Source organism: Corvus kubaryi, unplaced genomic scaffold (genome assembly GCF_017639235.1).
Source record: "Corvus kubaryi isolate FWS band 111438036 unplaced genomic scaffold, C.kubaryi_AGA036_p1.0 37387, whole genome shotgun sequence".
Classification (NCBI taxonomy): Eukaryota; Metazoa; Chordata; class Aves; order Passeriformes; family Corvidae; genus Corvus; species Corvus kubaryi.
The window spans coordinates 12,956,475-12,977,012 of NW_024581129.1; the positions used below are offsets into that span (position 1 = coordinate 12,956,475).

Genomic DNA, 20,538 nt, shown 5'->3' on the forward strand with positions numbered 1-20,538 from the left:
GAATAATAAAGACAATAAAGTCTGACCCTGGCGCTCAGCCTGAAAGCAACAATAAGCCTCTTTTACTGAAAAAAACAGAAAAGCTGGAGATTAGAGCCAGGAACATCATTCAGGTGCTTTTACAGAAGTGTGCAAATCTAGACAGGAGGTGGAATACACCTCAGGAGGGAACTACAGTTACTTAAAATGGGTAATGTACCATAGGGAGTTAAGCCAGCACCACTTTGCAAACCCTCACAATATTCCCATTCCACGGGCAGGGAATGCTGGCCTGGGAACAACTGTGCTGGGAGAAAGCAGCAAGGCCTACCACACCTCTTCATGAGTTAGGAACACATATAAACTTGCTGATCAATATCAAGAAACAGCTAATCTTGTCTACACCAGAGAACTGAACTTCTCAAAGCCCTTCGATTTTAAACTTTCTTCCCAAACAACGTCTTTTGGCTTAAAATCAAATTTCAAAGTTTGCACTCTGAAAATTCCAGCCTGAATTTTAAATTACAAGTGTGTTGAGACTCGCAATTTGATTTTTGTGTCAATAACTCCCATGAATTTCCCCCTCTACACAAACAGATTAAAAAACGTGCCAGCAACAAGCCGGGAGCAAATACACACCTTGGAAAAGTCTTTATGTGGTGATTTAACCATTTATAACCAGCATCCAATTGCAGGTCACAGACTAACATGCTCTTTTTCAAGCTCATCTGGCTGTGCACAGGGTTTGGAGAGAGCTGAAATTTCAGCTTTAAACAAAAACATTGGGTAGCTTTGGCTGCTGGTGCAACTACTCACCAAACCACAACAGAGTGGTGAGGGAGCAAACGCAATCCCCCCCTGCCTCGTACATGATCAGACTCATTAGGGAGCATCTATCTCACTGCAGACAATGCTTTGCAAAAGATTTTGTTCTCAAATCTTGCATTGAACTCTGGAAAATGCTGATTTTTCAAGCTGCAAATTGAGCAGATACCATGTGTTTTGCTCTTTTTAAGAGAAACTGAGAGGGTGAATCCAGTGTCTCTCTGGCCCCACCAACTCTCATCCGCTCAGAGGCTCTCAACCCTGAAGGAACATGCAAAGCACAAACACCTCTGTTTTAGTTCATTAAATGCTGCAGCTCCAGTAACACTGCCTATCCCACCACACAAACAACTGACACAGAAAGCTGGATTCCCTCAAAACACATCAGGGAAAAGGGCCGAAGCTGTGGTTATCCACAGCATCTCCCAGGCCAAATCCTCACAAGGGGAAACATGGCAATAAAGGAATGGGACAAGCGAGTTCAGAGACCACCTGAAAACTCTTGGAGTTGTAAAAACAGGTTATCCAAGAGCAGCAGAGATACATGAAAGCATGAAACACTTGCAGGGATATTTTCCCTGCAGAGTTTAACACTCAGAAAAAGATCCAGTTGGTTCCTTTCATTCTTTGGTCCAAGTGCACCAAGGCAAAAGCTTTAATTACATAATTACACTCTCCACAGCATAATTTTGTCTACAGTGCACTATACAACAAGAGCCTAGAATTAAAGACAACAAGAAAACCAGATTTTCAGTTCTGATCTGGATCTTAATTTCATTCTTCTGCATTTGCATTCAACTGTACAATTTCCAGCCATCATTACAGCTTTATGCACAGATTTCTCCTTCACCTGCCCCTCCTTGGATGGAAAATAATTTAAGTGTCTGTAATTTGACAAGGAACAAGCTACACCCTCCAGCAGCAACACTTGCAACTGCCCTTAGCCAGACGGCAGAGTTAAATAATGTCCCCAGTACAGACACAAAGATTCAGGCAATAGGATATTAGACCCTCAAAGACATTTTATTCTGTAAGAACTTAAGTTTCAACACTTTTTTTTTTAATCTCTGGTTTGATAACACCTGATGAGCAGTCTGAGGGATACATGGGGAAGGATCAGGATAATCAGATATCAGAGTAGTTTAAAACTGAGAGAGCGAGAGGCAAATAGGAAAAAGCTGTTTAATGTCTCTCCATCATAACGCCCATGAGACATCTCATGATACGAGAAGGAGCAAAGTTCAGAAGAAATAGAAAGAAACACAGAAAGTAGTTAAGCCATGGACCTCCTTATCAGAGGATGCTGTGCTTGTTAAATATTTACTCTGGCTCACAGGGTTGTGGGCTAATTCCGGGAAGTGAGATCAGCTGAAAGCTGCTGAATGTACAGAAACCCCCTCCAGAGCTGCAGGAAGCTGGGGACTATTTTGTGGAATATCACTGCTCTTTTGCTCTGTTCTGCTGTGTCCTGAACTGTGAGCTACTGCCCCAAAACGAGGACCTGAAAGCTTGCCATTATCTCACAGAACTGTAGCCTTTTCCATAACTATTGGCAAAACAAAGAAATCCCACTTCATGTTTATAAAAGAGTTATGAATTTTTACATATCCACACCTCATATCATGTCTATCCTGTTTATATCAGAAAGGAACACATTTTTGAGTTTGGTGGAAGTGAGCTTGTAACTCTGGAGTTTGTTTTTCCTAGAGGTTGTGACTACTCAGAGCTTTGAAATTATTTTGTATTTCCTTATATCAAAGGACGTGGGCTGTCCTTTGATAAATAACTGTAGTTGGATTGTATTTTACAGTACAGCCACAGAAATCACATCTAATAATTCATTAAGTCTCATATAAGTATTCCCTGAGCTGCTGAGATGGGCTAGATATACCACTCAGTTCAAGTCCCACTATGCTAAAAATTTATAAAGGCTCTTTATGTATTAAAAAGAAGAAACAAACAATCCAAACCACCCCAAAAACCTCTCCATACTTTCACTTCTATGCCAATGCAAAGCTGAGAGAAGTTTACTAGAACCAGACAGGCAGTTAGTAAGTATCAAGCTCACATATTATCTGCAGTTGCAGATAAAACTTGGTGAAAGCTCCTTAAAAGAGACACATATTGTAACACCAGTAAGTTTTCAGCCCTGGAGGTCCTGAAAACTTTCTTGGGCCTAAAACCCATTGCTTTCTGTTCCACACAAATGCTTCAGCCTGGGGACAAGATGAATGAAGACTCTCAATTTTCTGAATTAATCAAAAAGAAACATTCTAGTTCTCTCCATTAGAGACAAAAGGGTCCCAGGAAGTACATGCTGAAAGCCTCTAAGCTGTCAGTCTAATAGCACTCCATTTCTATAGCAGCAATAGTGTTACAGTCAGGATGTCCTGGGTACTGATCCTGCCCGAGGAAACACAGGCATCTCATTCAAAACACAAAGAACACTTTGAATGACAAAAATATTCCTACACTTGTGTTTTGCACAAACCAACTTGCTCAGGGACACGTTGGGTCTTGCCTGAAATACCTCAGCACCATCTACAGGAAGCCAAGGGCTCGACAGCACCTCTGGAGCAACCCTGGAAATTGGGCTGGAATTGCAGAAATCAGCAGGCACTTGGAAATGCTGGTTGGAGCAAATCTCAAACGGAGAGCTGGGCTCCATCTGCAATTCAAAGTGCTCTCTCCACTCCACTGGCTGTTCTCCTACAGCCAAAGGCTATGCCAGAAATTTAAAGCAGCACATTGTCACTGCATGCATCTGAAGGTTTACCCTTCCCAGCAGCGCTTTCTCCTTTAAAAGCAACAGAGCAAATCTTTCCATCTTCCCTCTGAGGTCATCCACACTCCTCCACACTCTCTAGGTGGCCTAAATCCCTCTTGAAATGTGGTGTCCAAACTGGATAAAATAGTCATTACAGTGAGAGTTTTACAGCTGTGAGCAGGACTAGTTCCTATCTTACAGGCAAGACTTGCTTTAAGCATTCTTGTCTATCTGCTTTTTTTTTTTTGTAACCCCATGTCACTTATGATTAACCCTCATTTCATAGAAGACCACACAGACTTCACTCCAAAGCTGCTGCCACACAGGAATAATCAATTCATCTTGGACTTGCAGAAGAAGATTGCATTTCTAGAATCCTTTTTCTACCTTACTAAAAAATAATTTAAAATCTATGCCTGCCTGGCAAGGTGCTGCAGCTCCTCTCAGCTGATGTGACTGCAGCTATAACAAGCATATTTCCTATGCTCTCATATTAAGTATTAATGGCAAAACCGTGCAGAACACCTCCTTATCACCCAGCCAGCCAACAACACTGTCAGCTCCTCTTCAAGTACAACTTTCCAATCAAGCACACAGGTACTCCAGATTTTTACCAACACCTTATTTCTTACATTTGCTTTTGACAGTGTCATGCAAAAGCGTCAAAATCTAACTTGCACCACTTCTTCTCCACTCACAATGCCTAAATGAGGGAGCAACTGCCTTGTTTTACAGCTGGGGGCAGCACCAAAGTGTATTTCTCCATGGTCTGTCTATTCCTCCTTATCTCTGGGAAGGCTCACAGCAGCAGAGTACATGAGCTCGAGCTCTGTGTTGCTACAGTCACAGCTAAATGCCACAAGATGTCACTGTGTCCCTAAAATGTTTGGAAACGCGATCAGGGTTTGCCCAGTCATAAATACACAGCCCTAGAGGAACAGAAAAACATGATTTGAATATTAGAATTACAGGCTGCACAAAAACTGCCGTACTTAAAGGGTTAGTACAGGTTTTGTGCAAGGTGTGTGGAACAATACACATTCCTTCAAACAAGATGGAATTCACAGCTCTTGAGCACAAAGAGCAGCTTGGTAGAAGTTTTCTGATACTCTTTGCTACCATTACATTATTTAGGCTCCCAGTGCCTTACCCTACAGGGCTCTGATCCCCTTTGTACAAGAGCAGCCACAACCCAGGGAGGATAAAGGGTTCCCTGAGGAACTCCAGTCTAATTCTCGGAATCCCTGACAAACACCCCAACCAAGGGGCACAGCGCCTTCCCCCACACATGCAGAGGTTCTGTGTCCCTTTGTCCAGGCCTTTCCCCAAGCACATCTCCTGGCTGGAGGAGCCTCTGGGCCTGAGGAGGCAGCACTGACAGGCCCAGGCTCCTGCTCAAGTTCAACACCAACTCCACACTGCTTTGAAACCTTTGCCAGAACTTCTAATCCAGTCAAGAAACAGCATGTTCCACTTTCCATTCTGCTGGAAGTCTCAGCATCTCATCCAAATTTGCTGTCCAGACATGCACAAATGGAGCCAGGGCAGTTCCTGACTTGCCATCAGTGCTCCTGCAGCACTTTCCTCTTAGCTGCAGGTTTAGAGCCCTTCTCCAGTGCTGCGATACCCCTGTTATGACACTTGCCAGTTCTACAATTCACTTGTCATTAGGTGCCTCTGTGCTAAGGAAGAAAATAGTAATTCTAAAAGCTGTGACAGACATCGCCAACTTTTAAGAACAAGATACCAAAGACACACCAAGGTAATGATTAGGATAGCAGTTCTGCAAGCATTTCACCTGACTGCCAGGCTTCACATTGCTCTGCCTGGTTTAAAACCCAAATCCCAATGATTAGGAAGTGGATAATATCCTTAAGAACAAAGAGATTTCAGTGAGAAACAGCGTACTGTGAGCTAGGACTAAAATCCAACTTACCTGTCATATGTCTCTTTGAGATCTCTGGCCAGTTTGCACTTGGGTAGGATGTGATGAAAAGGTGACTGGGGCCCTTCTGTGGCTATGGAAAGTTTCAAAACAAGACAGCAAATAATTGATTTCAAATCAAAGAGTTTCCTCTTCCCCCACTGGGTATCAACCTGTATCTTAGGGACAGAATTCGTATCATTTGAACCTACAATTATCTTTCAAAGCTTTTACAATAACTCAAGTCACACGTTAAAATAATAATAGTGAATTATTGCCAACTTCTCCTAAACCTCAACTCAGTTAAGCACATGTAACCAAATTTGACAAACGATGATTTTAAGTGCTTTGCTTTTCCAAACGTTAGCTTTAATTTTTAATGCTCGCAGCAAGATAATGCATCACTGTCAGAGAGAGTTCACCTTAAATAGTGCATATTATTATAGTACATTTCCAAGCGCCATCTGTAAAAGTGCTCTGTAACTGCTAGCCAGGTAGCAGCATGTAAGGGTAAAGCTTCCACGTAGAAGTCTGGTGACTCAGCAGACAGCATTAAAGCATGGAAAACTTGCTCTAGGCTGGGTGAAGCAGAACACATAGGAGCTCTTCCATGGCAGCCTGACAGGAAGAGGCAAACATGATGGCTCAGTGCAAAGTCTCCAGGGATTCTGCTGAACTTAACTAGCAAAGAAAGCAAAGAAACTACTTCACCTCTAAAACTCACATCTCAGCATAGGGATAGTGAACTTGGCTGAGGAAAAATGCAGGGAAAAACTGTCAGAATGCTACAGAGCACCAAAACTTGTTCACAGTGATCCCAGGCATAGGAGAAGTAAGAAGGTACAATCAGCACCTCTCTGAAAGAGTGCTCCTGGACAGAGCCATTGCTGCTCAAAGCACTCACTCTCTGACATGGCAGACACCTCGTCCTGGATAGCCAGGATGAGCTTGGCCTCCCTGGTGAGGTACTGGCAGCGGCGCTCCTCGTGCTGCAGGACGATGGCGATCCTGCGCGACAGGTTGTGCAGGCAGTTGATCACGGACGGATCCGCGTTGGCCTGCAGGGAACACGGCAAACGAGCAGCCACTGAGCCACAGCACACAGCACTACAGTGATGATGGCTGAGAGGTCAAATGATTTTCCACTGATACCAAAAATCAGCCTCTCGACTGGAAAAAGAACAGAATTTTCTCTACCGGCAACCAAGCAGAAGCTCAGAGGTGTCCAAATGTGATTTGGATTTCTAAGCTTGTCTATGTGCATCAAAGGAACACCACACCTGGATGTGATACCCCTAGCTGCTTTGTTTTTCCAGTTGTTAAAGGGCCTTCTACTAGCAGAGAGCAAAGAACTCAACTTCACACAGTGAGACAAGAAAGTGTCAAGCTTTATCCCAATGTTCAGGTTAAACTCCCTGGCAGCACAAGGGCTGCAGGGCTCTAACATGTCCCACTCACTCCACATTGCCACACTGGTATTTGTCCTATGTACTGACAAGGCAGTAACTAAGTAACAATTACCAGCTCGTGACCAACATTTTCATCCCAACTCTGAATTAATTTGGATTTACACTCCCAAAAAATTCACAAATACAGCTTATTACTAACACTGCATTTATGAAAGTCCCAGAAAGAAAGTGCTGGAAAAATCTATCATGTCAGTACAGCTGCCAAGGGGGGGTGAGGGGGAACTCAGTAGCTCCAGCATGAGTCAGCAGCTGCTTCATGTTTGTTAAGACATTTAAAGGAATTTAAAGTTCTGGCAAGTGAGAAACCAGCAAACCATGACTCATCAGGTTTTTTTGACTCCGCTGTTCTTGCTGAGTCATGCCACGTTGGTGGCCCTGAAGCTCAAACACAGCAGGATCAGTGCTGATTAAAACACTTGGGCTTTTGCCTGCTCTGTCTGCCCACTGCAGATGGACACTCATCTTTATCTCTGAGGGCCTCCACCCACTCCCTGCACTGCACTACTCCATCCTAGGAAAAAATTTCTACTTGCTTCTTGCCCAACACTTTCCAGAAACCTGACTGCTCCCTGTGAACTAAGAGTGTCTCATCTGGCAAATGGATTTAGTGCTGCATCACACACACAATTACATCAGTATCATCACATGGCTGAAGGGCAAAGAAAACAAGTTTTCCTAGAAACACTAGAAATTAGATTCCAGAAAAATGTGGGCTAGCCTTCACTGCACTTTACCAAGCTCTTGTGAATGGAAGAGCATTGGTTTCAACACTGCTGCTGCCACATGACTCGGTGTGCATCAGTGTGTGTGCTTGCAGGTGCATCTACACACACTTCCCTGCAAACAAAGCACAGGGCTTTAACAATTCACCAAAGCAACACCTCTTAACATGTGAAATCTAAAATCAACTCCTCTATTGCAAATTCAGCACTTCCTGACCCAGGAGTGTCCCAAAGCACAGGAACACTGGATGCCCAGCAGAACTCCATAAACAATTTCTTGCTTGATTCAGATAATTGTCCTGTGTGAAACCTTGCTCCTCATCTGAGGACAAGCCATCCAGGCTGGGGCCATGTCCCTGTCACCACTCAAAAGCCAGTGGTAAGAAAAGTACCAGAGCTAAAAAGAAAAAATAAAGTTCCTTTCACAAGCAAGGAGCTGGAGGTTTTTAAATCATGACATTACATCCAGTTGAGCAAAAATCAACCACTTCCATAAAGACAACTATTCCAGCTCCCTCTTCTATTTTTAAACAACCTGTGGATCAGGAAAAGAAAGCCAGAGCTCAGAAATCAAATAATGCTTGAACATAATGAAATTTCTAGGGCTTTATACCATCTAATTAGCCAAGCCAGGATCCCTTAACACCAGCACCCAGTTAATAGAGGAAGACTGAAAAAAAATTCCAAGCAGAAACTACATATTTGGTCCAGGTTTTTGTTGAGCATTGAAACCTCTTTATTCTTCACTTGTCCTTTCTTCTCATTTAGCTGCTCAGCTGCTGCTCCCTGGCACTCTCCCTTTACAGTGACCTCACTGCTGAGAGGAGGCAGCTTTCAAACACTGTCCATTAATCATAAAACAAGCCTGGAGTGGGCCTACTGCATTCTCTCATGCATCCAAAGCACATCCCACTGTCAGATGGAATGGAGACAGTCCTTACCCTTAGTGCAAACACCACGTTGAACAGAATCATGGTGGGCATCTCTCTCTTTGGTGAGGGGTCAGTTTTGGATACCTGAAAAATATTTTTTAAAAAATCCCAGAGGCTAGTGTCAGTTGGAGCCAGTAACAAAGGGAAAGTAATAATGAAAAGTAAATTAAAAAAAAAAAAAGCCTTAGTTAAATAACAAGCTGAGAAAAGAGAGCAGACAAATCAATTTATATCATCAAATATGACTTGCAAAAAATAGAATTATGATTTTTTTTTTAATTAAAGTGTCACAGTTACTCTACAACAGTGCCTTTGCTGAGCAGCTGTGAAGACTCAAACCAAAACCTTTTGGTCATGAGCATGGAAATGAGTGTCAGTTAAGACAGCACTCTTACTTAGTGTCTTTGTTATTACATTTAGGATCATTAGGGGCCTTAGGTTTAAATTCTTTAGCACAACTGTCAGAAATACTGTCAACAGAATTCCACAGATTTCTCATCTCAGGCCACACCTATTCTTTCCTTTCCTAGAATCCCTATTCCAGTTGCATCCTGTTACAAGCTGCTGCTTTTATCAGAAAAAATATGCTCTAGCAAAGCAGTACTAAAAGAAAAGGTTTGATTTTTCCCTTCCTGCAGGATTTCAAACACATTATCCAGCCCCTCTATTCTCTCTGTAGCAGAGAGCTCCATCCCTAAGGCAGATTCAATCTTTCCAGCGAGAAGAAACAGCTGGAGCTGAGACAAGCAAGTGGAATTTGCACAGCCAGAGCAACAGCTCCAAGAGGAGCACATGCTGCCACAAGATGGAGCACAAAATGCAGAGGAGGTTCCCACCTCCCCCTGCTCAACACCCACCCCAGCCCAAGTGCAAACAGCTGGAACCTGCCAGGCCAAACAATAGTTGGTCTCTACCCAAAGTATGTGCAGCACCTGAGCCAGGGCAACCACAGAGCAGCATCTGCCCTTCCCGACAGGTTCCAAGCACCAGCAGGGAACTGCTCGGTAGTGGACCCCAAAATCTGAGTGCTTTCACCCAACAGTCTCAAAATTTAGAAAACTAAGAGGTGATACCCAGTTGTGGGGGTTTTTTTTCCTAAAGTGAAAATTACACTCTGTTGAAAAGGCAGTGATGGGAGAGTGGTAAAGGCAGTTTACTGTGTTCATCTGTTCTGGACTGACCAGTTCCAGGACATCTTGTGAATTTCCAAGTGTAAGGACTGATCCTGTTCCTTCCTTAAAATCAAAGAAACGACCACCACTAACATCAGCTGGGATGCAGGCTAGATTTCATATCACCTCATGTCCAGAAAAAAAGAAGACAACTAAGCTGGGAAAGAAAATGCTGAAGGAATTTGAAGAATTCAGAACTCCTGCTACATAAAAGGCAATCTGGCACACAGGATTAAATATTTGTGCTCTTGTAACTCCTGAATCTCATTTGAGTAAGCATTTGCTGAGCTGTCCTGTGGATCAGTTTACTGCAGCATGAACTCTGAGGAAACCCAAAGCAGAGGCTGCTGGGTTACTCCAGTCACTGCCTGAGCTCCATGGAAAAGTAGCTCCATCTGGCTTCCTCCTAACTGCAGGAGGGTCTCACATTTAGACTGATATAAACCAGCAGAGATGGCTGCCACATCAAGAAGATTCTGGACTCTAGAAAGTTCTGGGGTGCCTCCTGGGTTGATAAGACACACCCAAAAAGAAGATCCTTCAGAAGTAACAAAAAAGGTGTTTACAGCTCTTTATAACTTTGTTTATTTGCCCAGATGCAATTTTATTTAGACAAATTGAAATGAAGTGGCATTTCATGCAATTAGTATTAAACTGACTGGAAAGAATGTACAATAGTTAAGTGGTGAAAAAAATGCAAATCCAGATTTTCAACCTCATTTACAGCACATTTAGGAAGTTAGGCCTTTCAGAGATTAGTAAAATAAAGGAAAATGACCTGAGGGAGAACAGGCTGCTGCTGCCAGAGCCTTGAGGGCACCAAAAGGTCTTAATGGCCCTGACCAGCCCCAGTTGGGTTTCCACACACACCTCCTAGTCCATGACCTGGGAGCCCCATTTAAGCTCAGCCCAGGGCCTGGAGCTGTGCCTGTCTCCTGGATGGACCCTTGGTTAAATCCATCACACCTTTGTCCTGTCTCCTACTCCTGGCTGGGGTCCCAATACAGACCCCGGGCCTGGTTCATCACTTGCCTTGTCTGGGGCTGCTGATGGATTTGCACAGCTTGGGCACACTTGAATCCTGTCTTCCAAGACAGTTTAACCTTTTTAGGGCTGAGTCTTGGTGATCCTCCATGACATTTCCTGCAGACTCACAACTGAGTTCCCAAAGTAGCATCTTTTGATGCTTTAGGCCAGCTCCTCACTGGGATTAAAGCAGTCTGGTCCTCTAAATATCAAGCTGCAGTTACCAACAAGCTGTTTCCACCTCTAATTATAGCTAGAAAGCAGGACAGAATTGGCAAGGAGACTTTTTTCCCCCCCTGAAAAAAGGAATGACTTAGCAAATTTGATGAAAAATGAGACCAAAGAAGTTCAGTGACAGGGATCCATGTTGAATCCAGAAATTACCAAAGCCTAGTTCATTCCTAGAGTTGATCAGGAAGAAGGAATAAGACAGGGAATACTTGGAACACAGAAGCACATTAATTCTTTCCTGGATTTAAGCAGGGCCTTTTGCACAGCCCAGGTAGCAAATTGCTCTCATTCTAAGCACCTAAAACACAGGCCATGGAGGAAGGTCTCAATGCAAACATCAGCTTGACTTGGTCCACAAGAAAATTTTAGATCTCTTTCAACATCCTACATATTCCATCTAAGTCTTGTGGATCATCTTCAGCCTCAGGAAGAGTTAAGAGCCAAACAAGGCTGACGCAGCTTTTAGCATTTGTGAAGGTTTTCAGTGGTGTTTTTTTAACTGCCACACTAATTAGAGGTGCTAAAAGCTAACTTGCAGGAACTAAAATAAAATAGTGAGAAACAGCTTTTTGAGTTGGAGTGCCCAGTTTTACTTTTCTTTACTCACACTGCTTCCCTCAGTAACCTGAAGAGTTTCTGTGATCACTGACAGCTCCCTCAGTTTGCCACTCACTCCATTTACCCAGAAGTAAGTAAAAGACAGCTTGGAGTGTCAGGATCAAAAACCAACATGCACGTTCTGAATTCCAGATTTTCTCACTAAAGCCAGGCAGTTTGTGAGGAAGGCAGGTCCCCAGAGGGGATCTCATACCATACCTGCCCGAGGGCATGCTGGAGCAAAGTGGGATGGCCAACAAAGCGAACATTATCGATCTTCAATTCAAACTTTTTGCCACACATATCTGACTTGGTAGCCAAAATTGTTGCCAGGATGACATCCGAAAACCTTGAAGAGCAGAAACAGAAGTCATTGCGATTTTCAAAAAGCACACCCCCAAAATATTCCTCCAAATACAGATATATTTAACTTTGAAGCTGTTAAGGCGTTGTAAATTGTTACTAAATTGCTGTACCTGGAGTACCACCAATTATGTAAAATTAAGGACCCCTAAATTACATCTCTCAGATCATCACAATTATAAAAAAGGAAGCATTCACGACAAAGACTGCAGGGTCATGCTCATTTAATTACATGCTCAGCAAAATACATTGAAAAGATTAGGTGCAGTTTGCTTAAATATAAAAACAGCTGGAGTTAGCCATTGCCTGGATTTAGCTGCAGGTTAATGAACTTACTAAGCAACTACATATTGACACAGCCTGTCACTCAAGCACAACAGAGATCTTTAAGCCACCCAGTATGGCAGAGGGGAAGGCAAGAAAGAGCTGATTCAATTAGGAGAAACACAGCCAGTGCTTGTCCTTCCTTTCCCAAAGCTCATCAGTGACATTCCAAGTTCCTCATTTAACAGATCTCAACCTGTGGTCAGCAGACAACTGGCACCTTCCAAGAGCTGCCTGGCCTCACCTGGGCTTTCTCATTTGATAAGCCACATTCATGACAGGGCAGGCCCTTCCCAAAGCCCAGCCATGGCATTACTGAATAGCTCTGGATTGGTGGGGGGAAGGCAGCAGCTCTGAGACAGGAGGGCAAGTATCTACAAGGGGTCTGCCCTGTAAAACACAGCCACTGCTGCAAAACCAGCTAAAAATCCAATGTGACAAGGGAAGAATTCCACAACTGCTCTCTCCCATGGCCTCGCAACATCAGTCTGGTCTCTACCAACACTTGTTTTCCTCAAGGTGTTCCCTGGGACAGTGAAGCTGAAACCCACAGGGAAGAGGACCTCAGCTGCTAGAGAAAAGTTGTTGCTCTAGCATAGGAGCACTGCAAGGCTTGTTATTAACAAGTTCTTTCCTCATCTGATTTCCCAGAGGCTCCTATTTAACCAAATGAATTTCAAACCACTTTCTGATGAGAGTCAGTTTTTAAGAATGAAAATGTTTATTTTCTTTTCTGTATTCCACTCAGGGATGTGTGTCCCTGCCAGACCATCCCCCTCCAGCAGGCAGGTGTCCCAGATAACCCAGTATCACTCAGAGAGGAGGGCAGGCATGGGTGTGTGCTGTGCTCACCTTATCTCTTGGCCACAAGTGATCCCTCCATGCCCAGAGAAAGAAGTAATGTACCTTAGTCCTGCTTCCCTCTGAGTCATGGAGAACTACAGAAATTAAGACAAATGCACTCAAGGGCACAGGGGGCATGTCCTTTATTTACAAATACTGGAGATGAAGGACCACACAGGTCCAAACTGCCAAAGCCCCTGGTGCTTTTACAAACAGGTCACCCTGACCACAGCACTCTGTTTATGTTTGGTTTATGGAAAGAGCAGCTGTGTACAAACATCCAGATCCCTGATTGCTCTGCTCCAAACTCCAAGCTAAGGGCAAGCAGAGACTAGCCAGAGATTCCTGGGGCCACTGAGCCCACGCTCCTCAGCCACTGGGCTGCACAACTTGGGAAGTTTGGGAGGAAAGGACAAAGCAACCTCAAACAGGACCTGGACTGACAGTCCCTGGAGATCACACTCAAAATAGAAAAAAAAAGTCACCATGACAGCAGTGAGCTTCTCCTCCTCTTTTTGCCCTGTTGAGCTGCTTGTTAATAAACTCATCATGGAGCCAGGAAGATGGTAATAGCAATGGATCCAAAAGGAGCATATGTTTTGGGGGGTGAAGGGAGAACGAGGGCAAACTAGAAAATGTCAGCTTCCTGGTAAGAAATTAGTTACACTTCCCTCCTCCAGTCTTGGCAAAGGATACCTGGGAGCTGATAAACTGATCATTCTGATGACTTTCACAAGGAATTACACCAGCAGATCCTTTAACAGATAATGTGGTGCTAAAGGTGGGAATTCAGCAGTTTCCCAGGAGAGCTCGTGACACCAAGAGCCCTGTCTGCCCTACCTTGTATGTGGCTCATTGGGGAGGAGGACATTAAAGGGTTGATTTTGGAAAGTCCTCAGTATCTTCTCACTAGCAGGGTCTTCTGTGTCTGGGAGAGTACTGAAATTGCAGCCAGATGACATGCTCAGGGACAGATAATCCTGACCTAGCTGCACCTGCGATCACCACAGGCTCTCCCAGGAGTCACCTGGACTCCAGCCCCATTCTCCTCCTCTGACAGCCTGGATTTATAGTTTTGCTGTCTGGGTATTTTTAGCCCTCAGTGCTCTACACAATTTTGACATTTCTTAGGCCTCAAGACAATAGGGAAATCAAGGAACAGCAGATGTGTTATTCCCATTACTTCAGTTCATCACCTCATCTTAGAAAATAACACTTTTACTTTAAACATTTTAATACACATTTTCCCATCTCTGGGGTATGTTAAGACAACCTAAAAACACTGACTTCTCAGAGCCCAAGAGTTTGTTAGAAGCAGATTAGGTTTTGCAGTTGGGCAGTAACAGTCCCTTCTCCTTTTATGAGATTAGTCTGATCATTGTGAATTCCAGAGGGAAGCAAACCTCTTCTGTACTACGGAATTCAGCAGGCAGAAAGTAAATACAATAAGCGAAAGCTCTGATTTGCCCAAAATATCCTACCACTCCTGTCCCAAGCACAACATAGCAACAGCACACTGAAAAGAAGGGGGGGGGAGGGGGAATTCAAACCTGAATTCATTTTTTCCCCCAAGAATGGATAATAACTTTTTCTATGCCACAGGAATTCAAAGCAAGGTTTTTATAAATAATTTTTCTTTGAAGTAGTTTAGAACAGGACCTGAGTATGTAGGTGAGGTTTATTTTAAGCAGGGACTAGAGATACATTTTCTTACTTCTGAGGCCCTGAGTTAAGCACTTTTTTCTCCACATGTTTAATCATCCCCTTTAGCTGAGTGGGGCACCAAGAACAAGCAACCAGCACAGCTGCTCAAACCTGGATCCTCTAAAGAGCTCTCCATCATTACCCTGGGATTAGTTTACTCACTGATCTGTACTTTCAAGTCATTTCTCCTCAGAAAACAATTTGGTTTAGAGCTCCTCGTTGGAATAACTACAATGCCAAGGCTATACTTGTTGCATTCCCAGAGACTCCCCGCTTTCTCCAATTCACAGAAGGGACAGTGCCACACCCATTGTGGATTCCCTACAGGAAGCACAGAAATGTTAGTAGGACCTTTGTAATTATCCTGGCATAAACCTATAGCAATACATTTCCTACAGTCACTGTGATTCAGCATATAATTTTCTCATCATTCAGTGTAAAACAGAAACCAGAAACAAAAGCACAATTAAAAGGATGGTGAGAAAAGAAAAGCCATTCTAGACAAAGGTGATTGTTTAGAACATTTTGTCTTACCCTGAAACCAATTGCTCATCAGTTAGAGGACATTGGTCTCTGAAATGGGAACATGGCCATAAACACAAAACAAAACACAACAAAAGAAAATAAACGAGGCAAGTACACAAAATACAAAAGAAAAAAAAAAGAGATAATATTAAAAACTAGGATGAACTATTAAGGGTTAAACTCCTGTAAAGGAAATACAACTGTTGAGAAGAGTCAAAAGTTAATGGAAGGTGAATTCCAGGGATATATTGCAGGCTTAGTTTGACAACATGGAGAAAACAGGCTAAGGTAACTTAGTCCTTGCACTAGCAGTGGCTGCTGCCATGTGTTTTCCCACAGTACACAGCATTTATGGAGCTGGATTTCCATGGCACTTGTTAATTCACGCCTACCTTAAGAAAAACAGAAGAGCTTGCAGTCTGATTTAGAGCAGATTCTAAACCTCAGGTTTTTTCCTAGACTATCATTTTCACCAAAGAACCTCCCATGCAGCCCCAAATGACCCACAGCTCTTCCCAGCTGGTTCTAGTGCTTCCACACCCACAAGACTTAGGAAAAGAGGATGCCAAGTGTTTATTGTTGCAGGATTCTGTAAAGGGCCTGGCACACAGAGCCCCCACTGCTCCTGCAGGGATCCACATAGCAGATACAAGGCTGGCCAGACTCACAGCACACACGTGAAGTCCTTCTCTGCCCCTCTGTGTGCCCCAGGCAATAAGCACAACTTAGGAAGTGGAGGCTGAAAAAGCTTTCAAGGCAAAGAACCCTAAACCCTTCTTTACAACAGGCGTACAGAGCAGGACTCTGTTAGCACCTGTACTCTTATATCAGAAACACCTGTTTCCATTTTAACAGTCAACTGCCACTTTTTCCCCCAATTAAGAAGATAAAAAAACTACTTGTTTCCTGAAACAATTTCATAAATGTACTGAAAAAATGAATCTGATAAAAGCTTTATACTATCCCACATTAGAAAGGGGAGACAAACTGAAAACCTCCAACAATCACTTAATACAAAACACAGCAGATTTCTGCCAGTCACGCTGAAAAGAGAACGTAGAGAAGCTAAATGACAAACTACACAAAGGGGTGATACTACAGGAAGGGTGTTTCAAGGAATGGGTGGATGAATGGAAAAGCACAGGCTTACAGAAAGGAAGCCTTTCAGAACAAATACAAGGAAGAACACTGGAGTCCAGTGAAAGAGGGACAGAGGAGACAGAAATGTTATCACAGGAGAACTACTGTGTGTTAGAAAGGGACATTCACGTCCTTGTTTGTCAGTAACTTGGGTTTTTTATAACAGAAGCATTTGCTAAATTAGCTGAAACTCCTTCAGTTAGTCAGCTCTGCTACTAAAAATGCGAAGTCTGCTGTAACATATGTTACTATATGTGCCTCCTCATTAGAATATTTGCTTGCTGGCTGTACCACCTTCAGAAAAACTACCAAAAAACCCATTTCAAACCAATTTAACATAGCATTATCTTATGACTTCAAAGGAGTAATTGCCTCATATTTTTTCAGGGGAAAGAAAAAATCTAGCAGGCATCTCCATAAAGATTGGGCGGAGGTGTACTCCTGGTAAAACACTCAGAAACTGAAGGATGTTTTTGAAAAGTGCAAATGATGAAAGGCTGAGAAGAAGCCAACAAAGAGAGACACTTGACAAGCAATTTGTTTTGACAGTGACAGTCTTCTGAATACCTTTTTGTTGCATGGCCACCATCAACACACCTCAAACACTTTTGCTGCTCAACTTGCTTTTAGCAGGAAATAAAATATGTATTCTGAGGACCCAAACACAGCTCCATTGAGCAGAAATTAATACAGGCAAATACACACCAGTAACCTGGAGGAAGGATTATTATGAATAGGCTGCCATTGTCTATAAAAAACCAAAAAGCCTAACAATGACCAGGAAATTGAGATTGGAGGCCAAAAGAAATCCAATTATCTATACAAATATACATGGAAATGGAGTTAAGGCACCTAAACTGATCTAATCTTGTCCTTTCTGAGACCATGAAGAAATACATGCACCTCAACTGCTCTAGGAAAGGTCAGCTCCAAATTAATTGATCTGGGATCCAATAGCTCAGGGAAAAAGCAACAGTAAATCTTACCTAGGACACAATTGGTGCTAGACCGCTAATAAATTAAAGACAGCCATCCAGTATATTTGCAGCTACAAGATAAATCTGAAATAACCTTTGTGCTGAGCATGCAGTGGGAAAAACCCAACACTACAACATTATCAAACTTGCCATACCCCATCAACTCAACCTACCAGTCTGCCCACTCCACAGCCTCAATTTGTGCCACCAAAACCACCCACGGGGGCTACTGACACGCAGGGATTGAAAGGAGCCTTTTTCCAACTCTTTCTCGACAAAGTCTTCCAAAAACAATACAAAACCACTTCATAAATTATTTTTATTGTGGACAAGTCCAGACAGAAAATCATCACCACCAGAAAACAGACTGGACTTGATGCTGATGAACTCTCTCTGTGGACTGAGTGCACTGAGTGTCCAGGGAGGGAACTGCTGTGCTGCAGAAGAAGGATCTTACAGGGATGGAGCTGCCACTGAAGGAATGGCTCTCACAAAACCAGTTGCTCCATTTCTGGTCTCTACAATCTGATCTTCAGTGGAAACACACAAACTGAAGCAAAAATTCATGTTGGTGAGGAAAAAAAAATCAATGATGATATTGGTTGCACAGCACATGGAAGTTAAATCCCTTTCCTTTCCCAGCTTACAAATCAGGTGCATCTCCCTCCCTCCAGGGGATCTGCACTTTCCTGCCTCCACTCTTCCCTTAGAACCTCTTCTATTCCAAGGCACCAACTTCTGTTACTCCTAAAATTGCCTGATACAAATCAAAGTTGGAGCAATCTGTCGCAGTTTTGAAGATGCCTTTTTGTCTTCTGCTGGAAGAAGCATCTGTGTACTTAAAACTTGCATATTTTTTCCACCTCTATCAGTCAGTGAAAAATATGAACTTTGTCAACAAAGCTCTCTTGTTTAATTTAAATTAACAGCACTCAGTATATAAAGAGCATCAGCGTGTTCTTCTACTAGCAGGTTCCACTGAAGAGGATACATTTGGCTGTTACATCAGTTGTGTAGGATGCAGGGGACTTCAGACTTTCCCACTGCTGTTCGGAAAAAGCTTTCAGTAAAAAATCTGGAAACTAACACAATTTTGAAAGGGACCTTGAATTTCAGAAAGCAAATGCCCAGCCATGTAAGCAGCACGAGCAGTGTGCTGGACTCCAACATCCAGCATCTAGAAGAAATAAACTTTCAGAGCAAATTAAATGCTGCTGCTCTTCTATTTCTATTTCACATGCATGGCAGATATAAGCAGATCTGAAAAAATTATTTAAAAAACACCAAAAGTTTAGTAACAAATACCTGACCAGGAGATGAAGCATGGATGAACTTTCATGCCCAGCGTTCTGGACATCACTACAATGAAACAATCTAAAATTTGTTTAGTGTAAGTTACATGCCAGCACATTCAGTCTAAAAATCCATTTCAGGAAAACACCAGCAGTTTTCTCATCTGACCATGATTTGAAATGATAAAAGCTTTTCCTACATCTCTGCAGTAACCACATATTGTATCACACTAATTCAGCAACACAGCAACATACAACACAGCCACACATTAAGTGCTTTGTCCAACCTGCCAAAACAGCAGAGGCAACAAGAATCAGTGTGAGACAGAAGCTGGTATCATTCCAACACCTTCTTAATCTATCTACGGAAATTCTAGAGCCAGGGGTTTGAACAGCAACCAACAAAACCCCTGAGATAACCAGCAAACGTGTCCACTGAGCCCTCCTGCCCTCCACAGCCCAGTCTGAAAAGCCAGTCACCAGTTCCCAAACATAGAAATGCTTTGCTCCCACTGGAGCTGTGCCCTGTCCATACTGCACTCACTGGACACACAACCAAAGGCTGTGTTTGAAGGTTTCAAAGGCATCAGAAGAGGCAGGAGATACAAGTGACCTCAAGAAAAACGTGTTTTTGTAAGATCCCAGTCCTGGAAAACCACATTAACTGATGATGTTTACAGTCACGTAGATAATTTTAATTTCAGCTAAACTATTCTCAGTCATAAAGATAACAACAAGCTTACATTTTTTGGGGGGGAAAGCGATGATTACTTCTTTAGTACTCTTATATAAGAGAAGAGCAGCAACTTCTTTTTATTAATACTGGAGATTAAAATACGTATCACAAAAAAGATCTGCAAGTGAACTATGGGCCAACAGATGAAAAACCTTTTTCTCTCACAGATTTCTCTCGTATCTAGCAGTGATAAATTTAGAACTATGCAGCAGATTTCAAATACTCAGAAAAAACTAATTAGAGGGTCCATCCATACATACACACATGCTGAACGCCACACTGCCTATTTTCAGTGCGTTTGTTACCCTCTGATTTCTGTACTTAAAAACTCTCTTCAAGTCTCAGTTTCATTTTGAGCCACTGTGTCACTCCACTGACACAATGGCAGCTCTGTCTGGAGAAACAAAATTAGTTATTCATTAGTGCACAGCAATTCCATATGACCATTACATGAGCTAGAGAAGAAGTTGAGGCAACTGAATAATATATCCAGTTAGAAATAGGCAGGTAAAGAAAAGTGGGATTTTGCCGAAGGATTAATACTCCCTAGTTTCGAAGGGGTAATATTGCCTTTCTAATGAGCACAGAATACCTGACCTATGCCTTGCCCAGAAAACAGCAGATTCAGCAGCATTCCCTCATGAGACAGTCCTCGTTACTAAGCACTAAGTTGCTCATAACTTGATATTAAAGCATTTTTTTTCCAGGTTGTCTTCTATACAGTTCAAGAGAATGTGCCTAGGAACTAGGAGGCAAGAGACCAGGAGGCTGTCTCTCCTCTGTTTCAACCTCTTAGGCCAGAAGAAATGTTTTCCCTCGTACCTGGAGTCCCCATCTTGATCTTCTGTGGTGTCACCAGAGCCATTCACAGCATATCGACTCCTTGGTTTGTCTGAAGCAAAAAATAAAGATAAATTTACCCAGGAACAATCTGCTTAATGTGTGTTTGTATGTTTTTCTACTCTCACTCAAAAGAATGCAAAGAAAAAT

General features: G+C 42.8%; 1 protein-coding gene across 8 annotated transcripts in view; it reads right to left on the reverse strand.

Annotated features, from left to right (window-relative positions):
• Window positions 1-20,538, reverse strand: part of NPRL3 (NPR3 like, GATOR1 complex subunit) — a 41,631-nt gene that overhangs the window by 19,857 nt on the left and 1,236 nt on the right. For 3 of the 8 annotated variants that reach the window (XM_042036935.1, XM_042036943.1, XM_042036941.1), the window contains exons 2-7: window positions 20,371-20,440; window positions 15,413-15,451; window positions 11,864-11,993; window positions 8,628-8,702; window positions 6,349-6,553; window positions 5,508-5,589 (exon numbers count right to left, since the gene is read on the reverse strand). In XM_042036935.1, the coding sequence (XP_041892869.1) occupies window positions 5,508-5,589; window positions 6,349-6,553; window positions 8,628-8,702; window positions 11,864-11,993; window positions 15,413-15,451; window positions 20,371-20,440 (601 nt within the window). Of the gene's footprint in view, window positions 1-5,507; window positions 5,590-6,348; window positions 6,554-8,627; window positions 8,703-11,863; window positions 11,994-15,040; window positions 15,200-15,412; window positions 15,452-20,370; window positions 20,441-20,538 lie in introns of those variants that run through there. The other 5 variants (XM_042036936.1, XM_042036939.1, XM_042036937.1 and 2 more) reach the window with 4 other exon arrangements.